The 21647-nt window shown below is 45.4% G+C and overlaps 1 protein-coding gene across 2 annotated transcripts in view; it reads left to right on the forward strand.

The window, feature by feature from the left end:
* RASAL1 (RAS protein activator like 1) overlaps window positions 1-21647 on the forward strand; it is a 658663-nt gene that overhangs the window by 538733 nt on the left and 98283 nt on the right. For both annotated transcript variants that reach the window (XM_069214557.1, XM_069214558.1), the window contains exons 14-15: window positions 5192-5329; window positions 6594-6738. In XM_069214557.1, coding sequence (XP_069070658.1) covers window positions 5192-5329; window positions 6594-6738 — 283 coding nt within the window. The remainder of the gene's footprint in view (window positions 1-5191; window positions 5330-6593; window positions 6739-21647) is intronic.

Raw genomic sequence — 21647 nt, forward strand, 5'->3', positions numbered from 1 at the left:
GGGTGCATTAAGACTCTACATGTCTATAGAGTTGACTTGTTGTTGACTTCTTCTGCCATAAGAGGGCAGTGGTATGCTGCAGGAGTACAGTCCTAACCATGCTAGAGTACTCTACATTACCCTTGTTTCGAGTGGTCTAAGGTTTGTGTACAATAAGAAAGAATTGATACATCTGTCTTCATTGATTTACACAGTTTCCCAAGAGAGTCAACAGACTGCTTGGGAAGAAGGTGGCCTTTTATACTAAAATATGACAGCTGTCCCGTGACTACCTAAGAATTCTCAGGGATGATGACTGGCTCTGGAGATCATGCATGGGAGCATACACAGAGGCCCTTTGTCGCTAATGATTTTCAGAGACCAGGGGCCACATGTATGAACACATTTTCCCATAGACACAAAATGGGTAAAACCCTTTGCTACATCTGGCCCTTAATTATGAAGTGTGCTGTATTGCTTGGTTAGCACCTTCTATATTGCTCCTACCCTTCTCACCCACACCAAGTGTCTCAGCACAACATACAGTGTTCTCTTGTTTCAACTATAAACCTCTTGGTTTAATTTTCAGGCATGATGTCCAACTTTATTATCAATGGCTACTTTTATTGTGTCTTGGTCTGACAAAATATTGACTATTCCCTAAACAGCTATCTCCATCATGGGAAGGGCGGTGGGACCTGACACTAGATGCTTTCTTTAAATGCAGTCAGATAATGAATCTCTAGTAACAGGATTATAGAGCTAGTTATTTATAGTTCTCACCCCCCACAAGTCTCCCTGCTTACCTCCTGTCTTTACCACTTCTTATGGTGGTCAGGAGTATGCATTTGCTCCTTTCCTGGAAGTGGTAATACGTCCTGTATGCATTGTTGCTAGTGCATTGTGACATTATATTGCGTATAATCTTCAAGCATGCATCAGAATGTGTTCTGCATGAGTTCCACAGCTAGTCTACATTTGGTCTGTCAGTCAGATTACCGGGCAACATAAAATTATGGCATAGTGTCAGAGAGATAATGTCCTAGCATGCATCAAGCTTGTATGTGTCTGGTCGCACAAACCTGAGATGTTGACTGCTGGGTCCAGAAGAATCCTACTTGCACCATCTTGACTCCATCTTAGTGCATCCCACTCATTCTTCCACATTCATTCTTCTTGGTGACTGTACCCAGAATTATAACAGCCAAACAAAAATGTATCCCTGACTAATACTCACTCCTCCCCTGTCCACTCATCTTGTCGATATCTCTTTCTCCATCCCAGTATTCAATCCCTCGCTGCCTGATCATGCATTATCCATCTTATCCTTCAAGCCCCTCACAAACCAATGGCTGGCACTCCTATATTAAGGTGAAAAATTCAGTTCGAATGGCCTTCTAGCATGTCTCATTCGAGCCATTCCTGGTCTCTGACACTTGTCCAATTCACTTTCCACCAGCGATTTTGACGGAACTATATGCCCCATTTTGCAGACACACTGTCTGATCTGCACCTTCACCCATTCTACCTTGAATGCCTGATCAACCTCTCAAATCCACTCCCAAGCATTTATGTAAAGACAAATCTGTCAATCACAGAAACCATGCTTGCCCAGTGATCTATAGGAATATAAAATACCCGTGAACATCCTAATGAGTGTCCTCGGTAAGACCAAAGAAATACTAAAGCAAAAACCTCACCCTAAAAATCTTAAACCATCCAACCATTTCGCTCTCTCTCCCTTGTACTGGCTTTACATCCTTCAAGGTCTTGGGCAATACATTTGCTAAATAATTTCACTCTAACGTTCTCAGAATTCAGACTATTAGAATCCTACTCACTGTGCGTCCTACTTCTCGGAAATATACAGTCAATATGCCTCACCACTTTCTCCAACACATACCCTTTTAAGTTTATTCCTGTCCTTGATATCGTATTCTCTTCTGTACCCCGTCTGATTCTTTCTCTCGTTGCATCACCACACCTCTAGGACTCTCAGACTGTGATCTTTCCCTTCCCTCTGTGTAATCCATACTTCTCTTTCGACAGGTGATTACCTTCACTGATTTTAGTCTGTTATCTGTTGCACTGCTACTACGAAGAACATAATGACTGATCCCTAATCACAGCTTGAATCTTGGTCTGTCTTGCAGCTAGATTTTTCCCCTAAGGTTCCTGATCACTTGGTGTTTAAAAGGCTCTGCAGTTATTTCCCCAGCTCATCTGGTTCCCTACAGTCTTATTTACAGGGTCGTCAGTCAACGAGACTGCTATGTTACATGCCTCTAACTGCATCACCTCTTCTCAAACACTAATCTGGATCTATCAGGAAGTTGAGATCACTAGCATGGCTGATGAGTGGCACTCATGCCACCTAAGAAACCACTCATTTTTTGCTGCTCTGTAGTATAGTGTGTCAACACCCATCCCCTCCATGTAGGTATTCAGGGCCAACACAAGAAGGGCGTGTGGGCACGTTTGCAGGGCCGCGTGCTCCTGCTTCAGAATCTACACGTAGTTTTGTCAAGAAAACCTGTCATTTATTATTAACGCTGAGCCAGATAACACAGATATGCCACTAGATGGCGCCAGATTCTGTATTAAAAAAACTAGGGAGTTGGGGCCATATGTACGAAAGCTTTTTCCCATAGAAACAGAATGGGTAAAATCCTTTGGTACATCTGGCCCTTGATGTACTATTCCCTTTCAGTAAACCCGGCTTGCTAGTTTGCACACTGGCTGGGTTGGGTTGTGAATGCAATTTGCGCTGCGAACACCAGATTGATAGGTAGCTTGGCAAATTCGAAACATGCAGGGTGTAGCAAACTGACCTGACAAATGAATAATAATTAGTTAGGTAACATTAGTGCCCCCTTGTGATTGGCTCCGAATTCAGAGAGGAAGGCCTGAAAAGGACAGCAGACCACCTTCCCCGCATGCGTATTCCAAAAACAGGAAACACTTTTTTTCTTTTTTTTTTGCAGCCAGTGTCCATTTACAGGACTTGTTACTTTAAACAAGCATTTGCAATTCAATGGGTCTCGTGCTTGCTCGATATAGAGCTATTAGCATTATAAATTCCTAACTAGACTTTCCTTGCCACATACATTGAAAATGAAAAGTAAAACAGTTGACATAAGGAAATCAATTCAAAGTGCCACGGCCGCCATGAGCGTGAGTGCGAAAATTATTGGCTCTCTGAGTGAATGTCTAGAAAGGATCGCACTGGGATGAAAGGCAAACCAAAAACAGACGAGGGGCCATCTCACGCTTTAACAGGAGGAAGCGTGATCTAGTGTGATAGCCAACAAGAATGTTCACGTAGTGAAATCACCTGGGAGGGAACTCAGCACACAAAGGAGGGACATTTCACAAAATGCACCAATAAAAATGAAGCATTTAAAACAAGTAGAGCAAAGAACGAATAGCAACAGTGGGCGTGGTTAAAAGCCCACAGAGAAATTACAACAAGCCAAAGTGCTTGCGCGCTCAACCCTAAAAAAGATGATTTCTGTTTGGGAAAACACTGCAGAAGGTAGGCAAGGGGCCCATGACCACTGCCTTCTCTTGTCGAAGCTTCGAACACTATTCCCAAAGGAGATGTTCTACAGGGGCAGCTTTCTCTCTGCAGATCACATATGACTCCCTTTAAGGTGTCAATATCTGACCAATGATTTGTTTCCACAACTGCGGTCACAACCCTTTGACAGGTCTTTTTCCAAATCTCCTAAAAGTAATTTTTGAAGATTGTAAAAACGTATTTTGCTGTTACAAACAATGTACATCGTTGATCAGGTGCTCCTGCCACAGAAAATGTGTTTCTGCATATTGTTTTTTTGCCCTTGCCAGGCCCGGCAAAAACTTTTCACAAGCCTTTGGACATTGCCAAAAGTTCTGTCCTGAGCTTGCCACCTGTATCACTTACACCTCCCGAGGGGATGGTTATAATTCCTTCTTTAGCTTTTTCTACCATCTATATCTAGCATCCGTCCTTTTTTTGCCAGGTTTAGTTCCTTTGTGCTATATGCATATTGATTTCTAGACACCATATGACTGTAAATGGTGTTGCACATGCATGTGTGAAATTCAAGATCCTGCTTAATAATATTTAGTACCTCTCTATACCTTGCCTTTATTTTCTCTAAATCTGGGTTAGACTAAATTAGCATCATAAAATGATGTAACTGCACAACACAGAAATAACGAGAAAGACCACTCAAATGTTGGGGTACACAACATATTGCTGATTTTTTACCAACGTTACTCTTTAGAAACAATTAAACACAGTCCAATAGTCTGAAAGACTGGTTCACTCTAAATAATATATGTCATGATATCCATTTTCTTATGCAAAATCTAAGTAACCTCACAACCTGAATTTAAATCACTTCTTTTGAGCTAAACTGGCCTTCTTAAAGACACGAGCAGAGCAGTCCTGAAGCTGTTTCAGGAATGGGTTTCCCTTCCATTTCCACAGCGTCCCCTAAGCCTGTTTTGCCTTTTGTACAAGATGCATCCAAAAATCATTTCGTTAGTGTGCATCAGTGGTACCAGAGCCAATAAGAGAACAATTAATTCACAAAGGTGATATTTCCAGGGTGCTGAGTCTTTATTGTGTCCTTGTTTTGTGCCTACCAGGTTGGAGTTTTTACTGGGGTGGGCAATAAGTTCGGCTCTGCTGGTGGAGTTGGCCGAGTTTTGGCCACAACGCGGATTTCCAGGCAAATTCCACTGACAGACGAATGCAGTTTTTTTCTCAGGTGTGGCTTGCCAATGGTAAGTTAGGGAGCGCAAGCAAGTAATGGCATTCCCTAGCACAATTTTCGGGCACTAGGAGGGCACCTGGCAAGATTTTCCCAATGTGGGCAGTCGTGGGCAGCCACGGCCGTTTGGGTTGAGAAAGCTGCCGCTCAAGTAGAAAATCTACTTGAGCAGCAGCGAAACCAGCCTGAGCTGCTGTACCCCCTGGCACGACGTGTGGTGCCAGTCACGCTGAGTTGTTTATCTGTTGGGTAGTTACGTTTAGTTGCAGTTCCTTCAGTCATCAACTCCTCTGGGGAAGTATGTGCTGATTCTGGGTGTTTACCTATTGTGGTGGTTTGATTTTCTCACAATGCATTATTTGTCTAATCCAGTTTGTCAGTGTGTTGTTTTTTTACCGTATGCATGGCATTAGAGTTTTTTCTGAATATACTGTGTTCTTTATCTGCAGGATGTGAAGTACCTCGCTATCAGTGGATTCTTGTTCCTGCGTTTCTTTGCTCCTGCCATTTTGACGCCAAAATTGTTCAACCTTCGCGACCAGCATGCTGACACTAGGACCAGCCGCACCCTCTTGCTTCTCGCCAAGGTGTGCCATAGAGGGAAAAGTGGGAGAATTTTCAGTCATAGGATGAGAGAAAAGCTGATTGTGAAGCTCTGTTAAACGTTTAGGTATCCATTGCGTCAAGAGAGCTAGTGTGGAATACACACCTCTGCTGGTGCTCCTCGAGCCTCAGCCTGATCAGCATCAGACAGTGCACAATCACTCTTGGAGCCAATACCCTCGGCTGAGCGGACCCACTCAACTCCTAGTCTAATCTATGACAGGAGACCATCACTCACAGCTCCACTGCACCTCACCCCTGATCTGTGATAAGTCCTTTGCAATCTCTGGGGACCATTACTTGCACTCTACTGCTAGACATCAATCCTAACCTGCAGGAAACCGTGCATGATCCCTGGAGAATGACAGTCATAGCCCGGTTTATACACTCTGAACCTGGTCCAGGTGTACATTAAAGCTTGCATGGCTACTGGAGAACAACTGTTGCAGCCTTGTTGATCCACCCTATGTCTGAGGCTGGCCTGAAGTATGCCACTGCATAACCATTACTGGTACTGTCATGGGCCATTTTGTTGATGCACCTGAGCCTGCAGCAAGCCGAATGTAGTTATTTCCAAGACCACCACTTTCTGATCTGCTGATGCACCCCTTTCCTCAGTGGTGACCTACAGAAAGCTCTCCCTAATCATCACTGAGACCATCTCTTCAAGCACAACAGAGGTCTGGCCTTCAGCAAGCACAGTAGAATCATTACTGGGGTTACCGCTCACATATTTACTATATTCCTGCTAAACTCACTCTACTGCACCCGTTGCAATCTAGCACCCCACTGGCCCAGTAATAGAACCACCACAACAGCTGTGCAATACAGCGTCCCTTAACATCGTCTATCGGCATTGCTTTACCCCTGGAGATCCAGCCCCCGAATCACCACAGAATGTGCCGTTTGCGTCCTATAAATCAGCCCTGCATGCATTCCATGCCGAGCCCTCCTAATGCAGACACTGTCGAGATGCCCCTCGGACGCTTGGATTATAAAGATGGGGGCTATTCAGGGCTTCTTTCTGGTTGCTTCAGTTGTTTATAGGGTGTGCGGGTTGGGCAGATTAAGTGTGTATGTGGAGCAGAACCTAGTATACCTGCTGCACAAATGATAGCTACTCACCTTATGTGAGGCACACAGAAAATTCGCTTAACTTTAAGACAAACTCCATTTTGTAATTCGACCAAGAAGCAGCACTACACTGCTTCTGTGCACAGCTAAAATAACTTCCATCTCCTCTTGCAGGCTGTCCAGAGCATCGGGAACCTGGGCCAGCAGCTTGGGCACGGAAAAGAGCAGTGGATGGCCCCTCTGCATCCCTTTATTCTTCAGACCATAAGCCGGGTCAAGGACTTTCTGGACAAGCTGATTGACGTGGACAGTGAGAATGGTGAGTTTCACCCTCCAACCCTCACTCTGCTGCTTGGTCTCCCATCATGGCCTCCCATTTGCTGGTGGGTACAGAGAATCGATGGTTCCCACTGTGAGGAGGGTCCTGGTGGTCACATAAAACCTCCAATTTCATTCCTGTTGATATATGAGGGAACAATAACATAAAGGCGTGTAAGGAAAATGAGTTTGAGCTCCTGTAGGCAGATTTTCATTCCTTAATTATTTGATCAATAGTGCCATTACAGATGAAGACCAAGCATATGCAAATCAGTCTTCCTCTAGCTTCAAAAAGTGTATGGGTACACAGGTAACCCCACAGGCAGTATGGCCTAATGGGCCTCTAAGGTGTGGTTCAGCCTGGGTCCCTTACCATAGTGAGCCATGAGACCTGCATATTATACCTGTCTCAAACTTTTGCCTTTGCCATTCCAGAAGGGGCTCAAGATTATTTTGCATATGGTTTGTCTTCTATAATGACGTAGCGAGCAAAACATAGCGGTGACAATGATGCCCATGGTAAGAGCCTGGGTAACATTGATTTAAGCATTCCCCTCTACCACTGCTTGAGTCCAGTTGCTCACTGTTTATAGGGTTGCACTTCACCAACAAGGCCAAAATGTGTATGGGGTTTGCACGGTTGATATGTGTAGAGAATAAGGGAGTGCTGCAGGACATCCCCTGGCTGATTTGAATGCAATGGTTCTCTTCTGTAGTGGTACCTTCAAGTAAACAAATAACTGAATAGAATGTTAAGCAGAGTAATTGCAGTGTTGGAGATTAATGCAAGCATTTCCATCAACATGTTAGTTGTTTTCTCCATGAGTCCACCCAGGAAGCACAGGTTAGTGCAGATGCTAGTCCCTCTACTGTTGAGGCCCAGTGTAGCTTACCACAGGTCGAATTGTTTGTGGTCTGTTAGTTCTACCTACATTACTTCAGTTGGAGTAGGATAGGTGGAGTCTGCGTTGCATTGCCTTACCCACCTTATTGTAAACAACCCCGAATCATATCTTAGCACTCTAACCCCCTGTACATTGCTGTTACCACCTCAGTAGTTTTGCCCTATACCAATACCACAACATGAATAGATAGATACATTGGTCCTCTTCTGAGATGCCCTAAGTGTACCAAGAAACAATAAAAATACACTAGTCACACACCAAATTAACAATTTTTGAAGTAATTCAAGTATTGGCATTCAGCACTTTTTGATTTTTCTCAGTGTTTTACTACATTTCTTGGTGGACTTCATGGACCACCACCCAACCCACATGAGTTATGACAGTGTTTTGAGCTAGGTTTGTCCAGCTACTACAGCAGTACCCTACTTAGTTTTCAGATTGGTGCCTTAAGCAACGAGATGAATTCTTCAAGGCAGGCATGTCTAAGGTTTTGTAAGGGCCCTGGTCAACATACTGAAGTGGGTCTCTCTATAAGACGAGGACCTTTTTCAAAGTTTAAAAAAAACATGCCCTGCAGGAAAAGAGAAAGCACAGCAGATCTAGCATATGGTGCCATTCAGTGCCAGAACACCCATCGTGGTGATAGGGCACTCTCCAAATCTGCAAATATATCATCGAGTGGGATTAACTGTTTTAGCTGTATCGTCATTAATAATTTCCCCTACCACTAAAGGGACGGCGGAATGGGTCCATAGCAACCATGCATAAATTCATAGGATTACCTCCATTTGGTCATCTCAGAATCTCAGAAATCCAAGCATTGCTGGAAAGGATCACGCTCTTTCTTATGATCAAGTCAGGGAAGGGGCAGATCTGTCTGGAAACAATCTTCACCGTTCAAGGACTCAGGCCAGTCAGAGTCTCTTAACAATGTGAAAGGCCTGGAGCCCTAAAATCGTTCGAGATTGTCTTCTGCATATTATTTTAGGAAGAAATCCTAAACTTTGATTCATAGGACCCTAAAAGGAAGCCCCTAAAAGGGACCAAACTCAGCTGCTAAAAGGGACCAATAGGAGACTTTCCTAACCATGGTACCCATCCTCCTGCTGAGTATAGCAAAGTACTTTATGCCTAGTGTCAGAATACAGGGAAACATCCCTTCTATTGTGGAACCTCCACTGGCTACGTCTGCAAAATGGGGATGAGTTTTACTAGCCTGAGAGTAATTGACTTCCAACACTGATACCAACAAGCTGTCCTCTGGTGCGGAGTGCGAGAGAGCCGTCTGATTACTTCTTCCAGACAGCCCGTTCATATAACTTTAATCGCGTGGCAGGAAAACGTAGTGTTCTTACTTGATGTGCATTGGAAAATAGTTTATAAAATCCCAGTTCAACTTTACGAGTTCTAGTACTAGTTAAAGTTATGTTCTCAAATTCACAAGTGTACAGTCCACCACAAGGGAAATATAGCACTGCAAGTTAATATCTTTGGATAAAGAGTTTTAACATGGCCTGTGGGCGTCATGCTGAATCACTGCTGTGAGGCGAATTGCCGCGCTGTGGAAATGTCCCTGTGCTAATGTGCACCTTTCAAAGTTACACTGTGGCCTGGCAGAACCTGGGTACAGCTTGTGCATCGTTTTAGAAATATAAAACATGTCCACAGCTTTGTCTGGAACCAGAACCTGTTTGCGGAAGGTGGCAGTAAGGCCTTACTGATCTTTAAGGCCAGACTGGCTGTCCCGGGCATCAGGCGTTTCCCAGGGAGACTTGTGGGGAGGGGGCGCTTTTGTTACTGTGGCCCGGTTTTGTAGCAGTGCAGCTGTTTTAAAAGCTTTGCAGAGTTCCTTGTAGATCCAACAGTTTTCAGGCAACAATAAAAGTACCAAGATAACTCTGGTGGTTAATGTAACTGCTGGAGATTGGAGGTTTGCCCAGTGGCAGTTTTGACTCATCTGAGGTAGTGCAGAGGGCTAATATTCCTGCTGCAAAGAGCATGTACAATGCAGATCACAGAACAGTATTTTATGTGCAATGCTCAGTGGGATATTGCTTTCGTCACAGAGATTATTTTGTTACAGTTCAGTTCATAAATTACAATCGTAATCTAGCACAATGAGCTATAAAGTGCCAAAAAAGAGCTGCATGCAAACGGCATGGTATAGGTTAGAAAGTTATGTTTTTCCCTGTCTTTGATTATCCTGATTTTGCTAAAAAAAAAAAGGGTTTGCCTGGGTAGCAATAAAGTATTATTAATAAAGGCAAACCTAACTGCTGTGTTACGTTCTGAATCCCGAGTTTATGCTTCTCCAGACCAAGTACTCTTAAAAAAATGCCTACCAGTATTGATGGAATGTGAATCCTAAACTTTGTAGTGCCTTTTGTCTTATGTAATATTTTCTATACGCTGATTTACACATGTGCGATTCAGTGTGGGTGTGTTTGAGTGAGAGATGCAGGGGAGGAGTGCCCTCCCTCCCTCAACAGCAGTGACAGCTGCAAAACCTTTACAAGAAAACGATAATAAAGAGTGTTTATTATCATCTTCTTGTGAAGCGGCGGGGCCACGGGGGTGACGAGCAGTGAGAGAGAGTGCACAGCACTCCCCTTCAGTGTACATGTATGTTTGGCCGGCAGTCTTGGGTCGGCCAAACACACATGCGCAGTAAGCTTTCTCCAGCCCAGCAACATAGTTGCCGGGCTGGAGAGAGCATGCACAGGCTCCCAGTCTGCCTGGGAGCGCCCTGGCTGGGTGCTCACAACCAATCCTAATGCTGCTCTGAGCAGCGTCAGGATTGCCAGGAGGGCAGGCTGGTAGCCTGTGCGTGCAGCAGAGAAGCAGATGGAGCAGTGCGGCGGTGATCGAGCGAGGTAAGTGTTTTTTTTTTATTAATTTTATTTTTATTCCACCCCGCGCCATCCCGTCCCTTCCGCATGCTACGAGTCACGACTGGTGTGATGTGAAGTGCTCCAACACCCTACTCTGGTAAGAGAGGCGCTCTAAAACAAATGAAATACATGTGCAAAAGGGGATATGGAGAAATGAGAGGCGCTGTTAGAGGGTGATGGTGAGGGAGTCATTAAAGAGACCCAATAAAGATTGTCGTGCACCATAAGGTCATTATTTACTATGCTCTAGAAACCAATACAATTGAATGTATAATGAAAAATGTTTTGTAGAATGCACTGTTTTTACCATTTTCCCCAAATTTACTGGAGGGGAAAGAACCCCTCAAGTCCCGTTGTAGTGGTCAGGCTTGCTCGCTGGTCTGACAACATTTACCAGGGCTGCTTTGGGTTCCCAGTCCAGCCCAGCTGATGGTATTGAAAGGACTGCCTTCTAACAGGGTTCTGCACTCAGAAAATAAAACACAAGAGGATTTCGAGAAATCAGAAAACTACAAGCTCTCAGCTGTAGTACAAATGTAGGTGAACATATGAGAAGGAAACCTGAAGAACAATTAATGGTCACCAGAGAACCCAGTTCCTGTGTCTGACAAACTCCTTCCCAGCTCTGTGATTCCTGCTATCTCTAGCAGGAGGCATCAGAGTTTTGAAAGCGCGTTGTATGGTGCATAGAACACAAGGCAACTGAGAAAACAACATACAAAGAAGGTAAACAATAGGGAGCTTGCTTGAGATGGAACCACCACACGCACAGCACACGTGCAGGGCCGGACAGGCCATTCTTGTACTCTTGCATTTCCTGCAGGCTTGTTGGCCGGTTTCAGAGCAAGATGAGCTGCTTTGACCCATTCATGCCACCATCATCCCATTGTAGTCACAACCTCGGGCAGTGTGATACTGGATTGGGTATTTTTGCCCGACTGAGTTTGGTTTCTAGAACGGCCCTGCACAGATGGAGTGAGTACTCTGTGTCATGCACTAATCTTCAGCTCTTCAGAGACCTTCCCTGGCTCCTGGTCACAGTCGCCATGACGACGAGCTAGGTCACTGCAAAGCCTGAGGTGGAACTCGCCCATAGGGCAATCGGACAGTGCCCAAAAGGCTGGAATGACAGGTGCAGTGCATTGGCCTGTTTTATGTCTGTGGGACAGTTTTACTGTTTGATTCACCCGTTTCCACTCTTGATGTCTCTGATATTAACGGGCTTACCTTGGTCAGTAAGACTGGGGAGTGTGATCTTCAGATTTTCCGACAATCAGGGTGACATGTAGGCCCTCATTTCAACTTTGGCGGACGGCAAGCGCCGACTGCCAAGTTGAAACCGCTGCGCGGCCGCCAATGTGGCCGCACTTCCGCGGTGTCTATTTGGAGATCCCCGCTGGCCCAGCGGGGATCTCGCCCGCAACACGGGAGCTGGCTCCAAATGGAGCCGGCAGTGTTGCGGCGGTGCGACGGGTGCAGTTGCACCCGTCGTGCTTTTCACTGTCTGCTATGCAGACAGTGAAAATCTCCATGGGACCATGGCAGGGGGCATGGCCCCGCGACTCCCCTTTCCGCCAGCCTTTTCATTGCGGTTCATACCACCATGAAAAGGCTGGCGGGAGGGGGACTCGCAATCCCCTGGGCAACTGGAAGATTACAACCGCCGGGACCAATGTGGCGGGAAACCACCAGTCCCGGTGGTGCGACTGCGGCGCTTCCGCCGCGGTCGTAATCCCATGTGAAGCACCGCCAGCCTGTTGGCGGTGCTTCTGTCAAAACAGCCTGGCGGTCTTTGACCGCCAGGGTTGTAATGAGGGCCATAATGTTTAAATACATTATACGATAAGCAGGAGCATTAGAGGGGCCCGAGGGGCAGTGGAAAGGGGGAGGAATGTGAATTGGTAGGACAGCTCAGAGAGAAAACTAAATTTGTAAAATAATAAATATTTTTTGAGGACGTTCAAAATAGAGCGGGAGACTGTGTGTACGTTTTTGTCTCCATGTAAATATTGTTGCTGAAATCTGAAAGACATCTCACCATACCTGACTGAAAGCACCAGTACCCAACTATTTATCAGAAAATACCTTTATTACGGGGAGTAACACCCCAAACACCACCTCTCGAAGCTGCATCCTTGATTATTAACACTAAAACTGCTTGCAGCAAATAACTGCACAGTGTCCCATGTTTTGCAAAACATCTATACTGCTTGTCTGCACCTTAAAGAGACCACTTTTAATTTGGTGCCCAGGCCTATTTTCTGTCCTACTCCGACCCGGCCAAGCATGCTGGACTTAATTGCTTGTCAAGACCCTGAACGTCAATTCACCAAACTGCCAGGTGTGGCGGAGGTGACATCACACGCCATTTCACCTTTACTTTCTCTCACACACGCATGCTTACACTTGCACACACATTTACACATACACACACTCTCTCTCACTTAAACATAATCTCCCCTACATGCACTCACACAACATGGATTTAAATCTTTTTTTACTTACCTCAGCTGCCAGGGATGGGCATATTCCAGCATATTCTAATTATTTTTTGCACTAATTATGAGTAATAAAATATTATTCACTGTAAGTGTAACATAAAATTGACAGAAAACGAAGAAACTAGAGCTGCCGTTTTTTTTCCTGGCACTGACTTTGCAGCGCTTTATTTCTCACCAAACCACAGCACATAGAAGCGCAATGCTGAAACCGTCTGTGTGATGGGGGAGAAAAGAGGGCATGAACAGAGTGAGGCTGCAAGAAGCGGACAATGTATAAAAAGATGCAGCAGGAAGAGGCGTTCCAAAAATTCAAGCCTGTTGAGGGGACAGGCAACAAAGCCCTTTCCACCATAAATGTTTCCACTTTAGCAGAATGCACATCACTAGAGGAGGAAACATAACACTCATTCTTCTAATAACTGTATTTCAAACTGTAAATCAAGAAAGTCCAAAAGGACCCATTTCCTGCAGCAGAATGAGTGTTTTCTGTCCATATCCTGCATATGATATCTGACAATTTCCCTCCCACCATTATACAACGTTTCTCAGAAAATGAACCTGCATGAGCAAGGGATGTGATGAAAAGTGCTTTCTAATTGCCCAATTTGTTCCTGTTAGGCAGTGTCCCTGGGGAAAACACGACTACACTCAAGAAAATATTTTTCCTTTTTATGGAATGTTTTATGTTTCTCCGGGGACACTTTTTTTAGTCAAATAATTACCAGTTTCCTTCTCCAATAGAACATGGTGTTTATTCACTCCAGAGCGAAACATTGACAAGTGTAGAGATGTACAAGCATTTCCATTTCATGCCAGAAGACGCTGTCAAAGATATGATGTTGTCCCTAACAGTACCCAAGAAGTGCTTTCAGCCATCCCCTGTAAAAAAAAGAGGTAGATGATGAGTCGTTCTGTTGTGCAGTGTAACTCCAGGTTCTATCAAATATTATCAGAAAAGAGGCGTGGGAATGAACTAATTAGACCTGAAACACGCAGTTAAATCACGTTGGAAAGCAACGATTCCACCTCAAGCAGTGCTTAATTGATCTAGGTGGTTGCAGATGAAGAGCAACTGTACTCACTTTCTTGAAACTTATTTTTCATCTTCAGATGTTGACCCAGAATAAGAGCAAGAAAGGCAGACGAGAGAGAAAGGAGGCGGAGGAGAGAAAGATAGGAAAAGAATGACAGAGATAAAGCGGTGATGAAAACGAACCTGCAAGAGAAAGATGAAGGCATTGGAAGTGTAGGATGGTTGAAGGAAGAGTTTGAATCAAAACTATGAATCTTTTGGATTATGTAGCGCCGGTGACTGACTCCTAATAGAAACTTTTGGCAGCTGGGGTTGTATTACAGAAAGTGCCCTGATGGCGCAACGGCAAGTGCACCTGCTTTGTGCATCCTGAGGGACGTTGGTATTTTAAAAGGGGCTGCAGATGATTCTATAGTCGTTCTATAATATGGATTGTGCTGGCACACATTTGTGCCAGTGTGATCAAGGACCCCCAAATGAGGGTACCACCCGTACCCTCATTTGCATGGGCTGGTATCTTTCCAAACATTTATATGTGTAAAAGGATGGATAGACGGATGAGATGTGAATGGATGGACCGATGAATGGATTAGTAGATAAAAGGGTGAAATCATGTATGGAAGGAGGGTGAAAATGGAAAGGAATTTTCCTAAGAAGATCCTGGCTTGCTCACTCGCCTTGATCGGTGTGATTAGAAGTACGGTTCAGTTTGGTGGTAATTTTCTGGCTACTTCCTTGAATGTAGGTAATAACAGATGTCAGTTGCTTCAGATCTAATGACAGAAGTGATCGGTGTGAGGTCCATTACAAATTCTAGAATGACGGAGAAATTGGAGGCAGGCAATGGGAGAAGGCAGGGTAAAGCCATTCAGACAGAGAAATATGCTAATTGAGAGATTCAGATGTGGAATAATAGGAGGTATATGAATGTGTCAGATGGAAATTGAAATTGAGTGAACTATAAAATGTACGTCAGGTAAGACGAAACAATGATATTTGAGGGACGGCTCCTCTGCTATCGCGGAGGAGCATTACCCCATTGCTGAAAGGCAGAAAAATAAAATGACAATAAGAGGTTTTTTTTTATAATTGTATTTTTCCGCAGACTGTAGGGCGGGGCCAGCATCCTCCACATCACCAGGGTGGAGGAGTGCTAGGTGCGCTCTAAGTGTGCATGTCAGTTTGGCCGTCTTTCTGAGACCGGCCAAACTGACATGCGCACTTAGAACTCTCGACCCGAGTGTATTTCACAGGCGATTTGAGACCAAGCGTAGCCCGCTCATGCCAATACCAGCGCTTCCCATGAGACAAGCGTCTGGATTGGGTAGAGAGGGGAGCAGAGTAGCACTGAGGCAGCGGAAGCACCGGAGCACCGAGGTGGTGTCCAGCAGATGCAGGTAAATGTTTTTTTTTTCTTTATCCTCCCGCCACATCCTGCCACCCCTCTCAACCTTCCTCCTCCGCCCCTCCAGCCATTCCTGCAGCAGCCACCACTGGACATGTGTCAAACTGCATCGAAGCAGTTCACAGGAGGATATTTCTCCGTCCATTCATTTTTCCCTCTGCCGTCAGGTGGCGCACATTATTCAGCGCCACTTGCAAAGATCTACTTTAAGCTGTGATGTGACGTTCCCTCCAATGATCCACTGCAAATTTGCAGCTCTGGCCCAGGATATAACATATCCCCCTAAACCTCTATGGGACCCCAACGTCCCCCATTCAGTCATTCAGGTCAATTAATATCTGTGACATGTAGGACTCTCAGGGTACATTCTGCGTGGAAAGCGTCATTTTGCATAGAGCGGCTGCTCCTACTGCAGTCCGACATCCTTTGCTGCCCCCTGCTGGTGACGCCAGAACAGAGCTGCTTCCCTACACCTTACGGCGTTCAGGCCCGGCTTGCTCCTGTTCTCCAGCATGTTTCCTCATGTTTGGCTTTAAACCTCACCTGTCATTCTGACTGCGCCCCCTGCGTAACCTTTCACGGCCTCCTCTAGCCTCCTGAGCTCTGACATTTTATATTTATCTTCTTTCCCGATCAGCGGTTGTTGCCAAGGGATCCGGAAGCTGATAGGCCTAAATCACTTCCGCTCCTTGGCTTGCCCGTATATGTATTTATTTAACCCGAGAAAGTGAAATCTCGATGCCTGACGGCACCTGTTGATGACCTGAATGTGTGGCAAACACCTGGCTATGCTCCCAAGAGCAATGGAAAGGAACAGTGTTGTTATAAGCCCTGAGACACGTGCGCCTGAAGTGTTAATACGAACACAGCGCGGACGAGAGGCGCTCAGCAAGGGAAGCCCTTGGAACAGTAGTGACGAAAATCATGACATGGTAACCAGTGTGACTGGCTGCCCTTGAGCCTGTAACTGGTCTACGCCTGGAACCCGGAAACGGGCTACCTCCCTAGAGAGACTTTTGTCATTGAACAGACGCTGCAAGTCGATTTTTCTCGTCAAGGCCAGGGATAGAACTCGGCTTCTGATAAACGACCTGCTTTTGCCTTTAAACAGGATTGACTCAACCTTGACTTGAAGGACAAAGAGCATGGCTCAGCAGTGTCATCTTACGGCCAGTGGTCATTCTGTAAACCTGGTATAGATCTCTAAGATGTATGTTGGGCCTCTCAGTAATAGAAGAACCTTGTGGCGGAAAACACAAACACACACACACACACACGTGCCTTTGCACCAAAAGAGGTCACAAATGCAAAAACATTTCAAACTGCTTGTTCAACCTGAGAGAAACTCCTCCTTGAAACAGGTATTAAACCTTCAAACACTGAATGTTTGTATGTCACTATTTTGACCACCACAATATCGGATTACCGTTATTCTGGATTTTCTTTATATATATCTCACACAGTGGCAGTCGCCACTGCTGACTTATAGTTAAGGCAGAGTTTCCATCGGAAGAGCATTTTTATTTTTTAACAATTTTGGCACTGTTAGAAATGGGGTTTCTGGTTGGCTAGAGTATGCACTTAAGCCAGGCAGAACCCACCCACTCTAGTCAGTGCGAGGGAGTTACACACCCACAATAACATCTGCTCACCCCTTTGGTAGCTTGGCACGAGCAGTTAGGCTTATCCCAGAGGCAATGTGTAAAGCGATTGTACAACACATACAACACATGTGACACAATAACTATACCACAAAGGAAACACAACACCAAGTTATATAAAAATAAACTGTATTGCGCAAAACATCATTAGACCAAACACGTCAGTAATACCCTGCTACACAAGCAGTTGTCAGAACATCACACATTTACTAGTACCATGCAACAATAAGCAATAGTCAGGAAAACATAATGGTTAATGATTATTCTGCAACACAAGCAGTAGTCAGATCATCATTGTTACAAAAAATGCACGTCATAGTAAACACATAAACATAACTGCAAAAACAACATCATGAATGCACATAAAGTGAAACATTCCCCAAATGGCAGTGTTGCTTAGGCTCTCATTATCCTAATGAGACTACTGGATTTTTGGGCGGCAAGATCGTTCACAGTGTGGGGGACTAAGTCTGCCCCACGGTGAAGGACCCTTGTCACCCCAAATCCGGGTTTTGCTCCGGCTAACTAGCAGTACCTCATCTCTCCCTAAGGGAAGAGACAATTGGGCAGCCGAGCGCATGACATCTTAGTACTTCCCAGGGAAGTCGTGGTCACTCAGGTCACAACCGGTTCTCTCATACTCAACGCGGTCTCATGACAAAGGCAGCTTATGTTTTAAAGATTGATTTAAATAAAACAACTGCATTTTAACACAACACAGTAGGATTAAAATAGTAACGATGAGAGTGAAGCACAAGAATAAGGCTATCATAGTGCAACAAGATTAGGTTGTCTCTAAGTTATATTCTGAGCACAGCATGTGAAGCTCTAAGCCTGACTTTCAGGTTCCCCCGGGAGGACATCATCCCTCATACCTGAGCAAAGGCCTGTAATCTGCATCAGCATCTGCAACGGGGCAGTCAGCATCTAGTTGTAGGTTCCTGGTCGGAATCTCTCTCTAACGTGTACTAGGACTAGAAAGTGTTTTTATAACTAACAGGCAGATGTTCTAAGAAATGTCCCTACGTAAGGATGTGTACTTTCTATGAACACTAGAGACTAAACTTTTACCACGTTTACCGGCAATGTACCAGACTGTAGCCTTGACTGAAGCACAGAGCGAGAAAGAATGTATTGTTTGAGAACACAGTGCTGAAGTAAGCTAAACAGTGTGATAGAATGAAATAAAAACAAGACCGTGAAACTGGTTATTGTAAAATAACAGTGCAAGGTTGAATAAAATGCCTCTTGGGCAAAGTGCACAGAGGCCTAATACGTTAAGCTAACGCGCACAAAGCTGCATTAAAAATGGCTACACTACAGCAGGTCATCATTATTACCCAGTATGTCCATGTCAGGATAAACATATCACCAAAAATGCCAGGACATTATCAAAAATGCACCATCATGACTGCATCTAAGATGAAATGTCACCCAAAAATACAGATGGTGCAGTAAACACATTATCAGAGGCCAGGACCCTATTCTGAAAGAACCTACAATGAACCATTCCCCTCTGGCTCATGTCAGGCACTAAGAAAATGCACATATCACTTTACGATAATCTCTCAACATAACTGGCGATTAGATCTGTCACCTAAAATAGGAGCCACAACAAGGAACGATGTGGACAAAACGGGGATGTCCATGTCCCAATCTCTGAGCTCCTGCACTCCGATTACTGCACCTGCAGCGATGCAGGGTTAATGATGGCAGGGCCGGGGACCTCCGTCAAGGGTTGCCACCTCGACCTGCTACATGTGCCACCAAATATGAGGGTCCCACCTCAGACGAGTGAAGGTCAGCCTCAGACCAAGCGTCTCCCTCTACAGGATTCTTCCACCTTCATGGGGCCCCTAGCTGGCCCGGCTCTTGTCTCCCTCCACTGGCCTGGGCCACCCACACTAGTTGCACTGACTTCACTCCGTCTCCTGGGGCTGCGGCGGTGAACACACCCGAAGTGGGTGCCTGCCTGTGGTCTGGGGGCACTACTCAAAAGCGTTGTTGTCAGTGCTTAATTTGTAAACACAAAGGTGCCAGTGCCCAAAACCCTCCTCTTAAACATGTGGCTGCTGTAATTAAATGTGTGAACATGGAATACTGAGGCGGCGTAATCCTGAAGCCATCTCGGGCCTCTTCGATCCATAAAAGCCAGTCGTTGCCCCTTCAGTTCACTCTTGAAGCTTTTTACTTTCTCCCTTTGTGACTCTTTTTCGTTTTTCCCTTCATCCGTCTTTCCTATATGTCTTTCGCTCACAGCAAATGCTTGAGGCATAAGAATAAGCCCCGGCCCTCAGAAACAAGTGCCGGTACTCAGCACCGGAAACAACAAGCACAAATTAAGCACTGGCTGTTGTGCCCCGGGGACACTCCTAGAATCGCCCTTTTGCCCATGTGACCTTTTCCTGGGATACCACAATCCCGCTGCAATGAGCCTCTGGGCACGCAGCTCCTTCCTTCTGCCCGACCAGCAGAAACCTCCTTCTGGCTCCAGCTGTGATCTCACAGGTCCGGGGCATGGCAATGTTTACACCAGAATAGGTGCCAGCCCGGGCCCCTGGCACTACATTAAGTGCTCGTTCGTACGCTTGAGAGAATAAATGACAAAGAACTCTCCATGCGCTAAGGACATCAAGTAAATGCAGTGCTCCCAGGTGCTGTGAGCAAAAGGAAAAACTGTAGGGGAACAGGGGGCACTCCACCCAGCCCTTGGAGAAAACACATAGGGCACAGGGTGGCAGGGCCCAAGCAAGCAGGCCAGCACAAAGGTTTGCAAGCAGTGGCAGTTTCTCTTAGTGACCCAGCAAGTCACAGGTCAGCCCAACAGCAGCAGTCCAAAGACGGTTCTTGGCGAGCCCTTCCAGCAGCATCCTATGCCCATTTCTGTAATCCATTAGTGTTTCTAAATATAGGGAAAATCCACTGTACTTGCGGAGTCGCCACAAAAGGGGGAGAAGGGTTTCGAACCAGTACTAACTGGTTCCAGGCATGTCCCCCTCTCTCCTCCTGCACAGGCTCCAGACATCAGTGGGGGGTAAACAAGCCTTTTGTGTGAGGCCAGGGCAGAGGTTTTAGAAAAGCAGGTGTGCCCCTCTCTCAGCCCAGGAAGGCCATTCAATATGCTGATACACTCTTGTGACACCTTCACCCTCCCTGTCTACAGGCTGTCTGAAATGTATGCACAAAGTCTAGCTGTCACTCTGCCCATACCTGGATTGGAGATAAGCTGCAAAACACCAGAGTCATAAGCATAGATAAATGCCCACTTTCTAAAAGTGGTATTTCTAGAATGGTAATAAAAAATCCACCTACACCAGTAAGCAGCATTTCTCACTACCATTACAACTTTAAAAAACATGCCTAAGCTACCCCTCGTAGATCAGACAAAACGACCTACACATAAGGTAGGGCATTTCCAATGCAATCCTATGAGCAAGGCAGCACTCACAGCAGTGAGAAACCAAATAGGCTGTTTGTCACTACCAGGACAGGCCACACAACCAGGCACATGTCCTGCCTTTGACATACATGGCACCCTGCCCAAAGGGCTAGCTAGGGCCTACCTAAGGGGTGACTAATATGTAGTAAAAGGTAAGTTCTAAGCCAGGCAAGTAAATTTAGATGACAGGTCCCTGAGGCAGTAAAGTGCGCATGCAGGCAGCAGGCCTGAGACAGGTTTAAAAGGCTACTTCTGTGTGTGGCGCAAGCTGTGCTGCAGGCCCACTAGTAGCATTTAATTTACAGGCCCTTGATATAGGAATACCACAGTACAAGTACAATCCAATCATATTAAATTTAGAAGGGAGAGCACCTGCACTTTAGCACTGATCAGCAGTGATAAAGTGCTCAGAGTTCTAGAGCCAACAACCAGGGGTCAGAAAAGATAGGAGGAGGAAGGCAAAAATTTTGGAGATGGCCCTGTGAAAAGGGCCAGGTCCAACAGGCATCAATTAACAAAACTGCACAAAACTTTCCCAAAAAATGTCTTCCACCTTGGCTCCTTCATGCAAATTTCTGCAACGATTCATCAAGCGATGTCCAAGAAAAAGGGTGGTCCCCTAAAAGAGTAGTACGACAAGAATACTGTTGTACTGAAAATAATTAAAAAAAATGCAGTGCTGTTAGCAGAGGAGGTTGGGCGTCCCATGACAGGTATGCCTTGCCACAATGCAACAACTTTTGCATTTGGTGACAGAGTACTGGCACCATGTATATAGGTATAGCAGGATAGGTTTACGGAGAGTAGTGTATCTGAAAAATGAAGGTCAAGTAGCCATGTAGCTAGGGACTGTCGCCATTTACCAAAAGGATGGCTCCCACTTGTAAAGAGGTCTAGAGGCTTCACTTACTGTGGTCTGCATGATGATTGTAGTAGGTGACCAAGAAAAAGCCACTGATATCAGGAAATACTACAGAATATGAAAACCCATGCACTTTTGTGGTCTGATGAATGTTTTATTTAATGCAGTGAGGTGGCATAGCAAAACTGATGGGTTTTGGCTCCTGAGTGGAAC

Source organism: Pleurodeles waltl, chromosome 11 (genome assembly GCF_031143425.1).
Source record: "Pleurodeles waltl isolate 20211129_DDA chromosome 11, aPleWal1.hap1.20221129, whole genome shotgun sequence".
Taxonomy (NCBI): Eukaryota; Metazoa; Chordata; class Amphibia; order Caudata; family Salamandridae; genus Pleurodeles; species Pleurodeles waltl.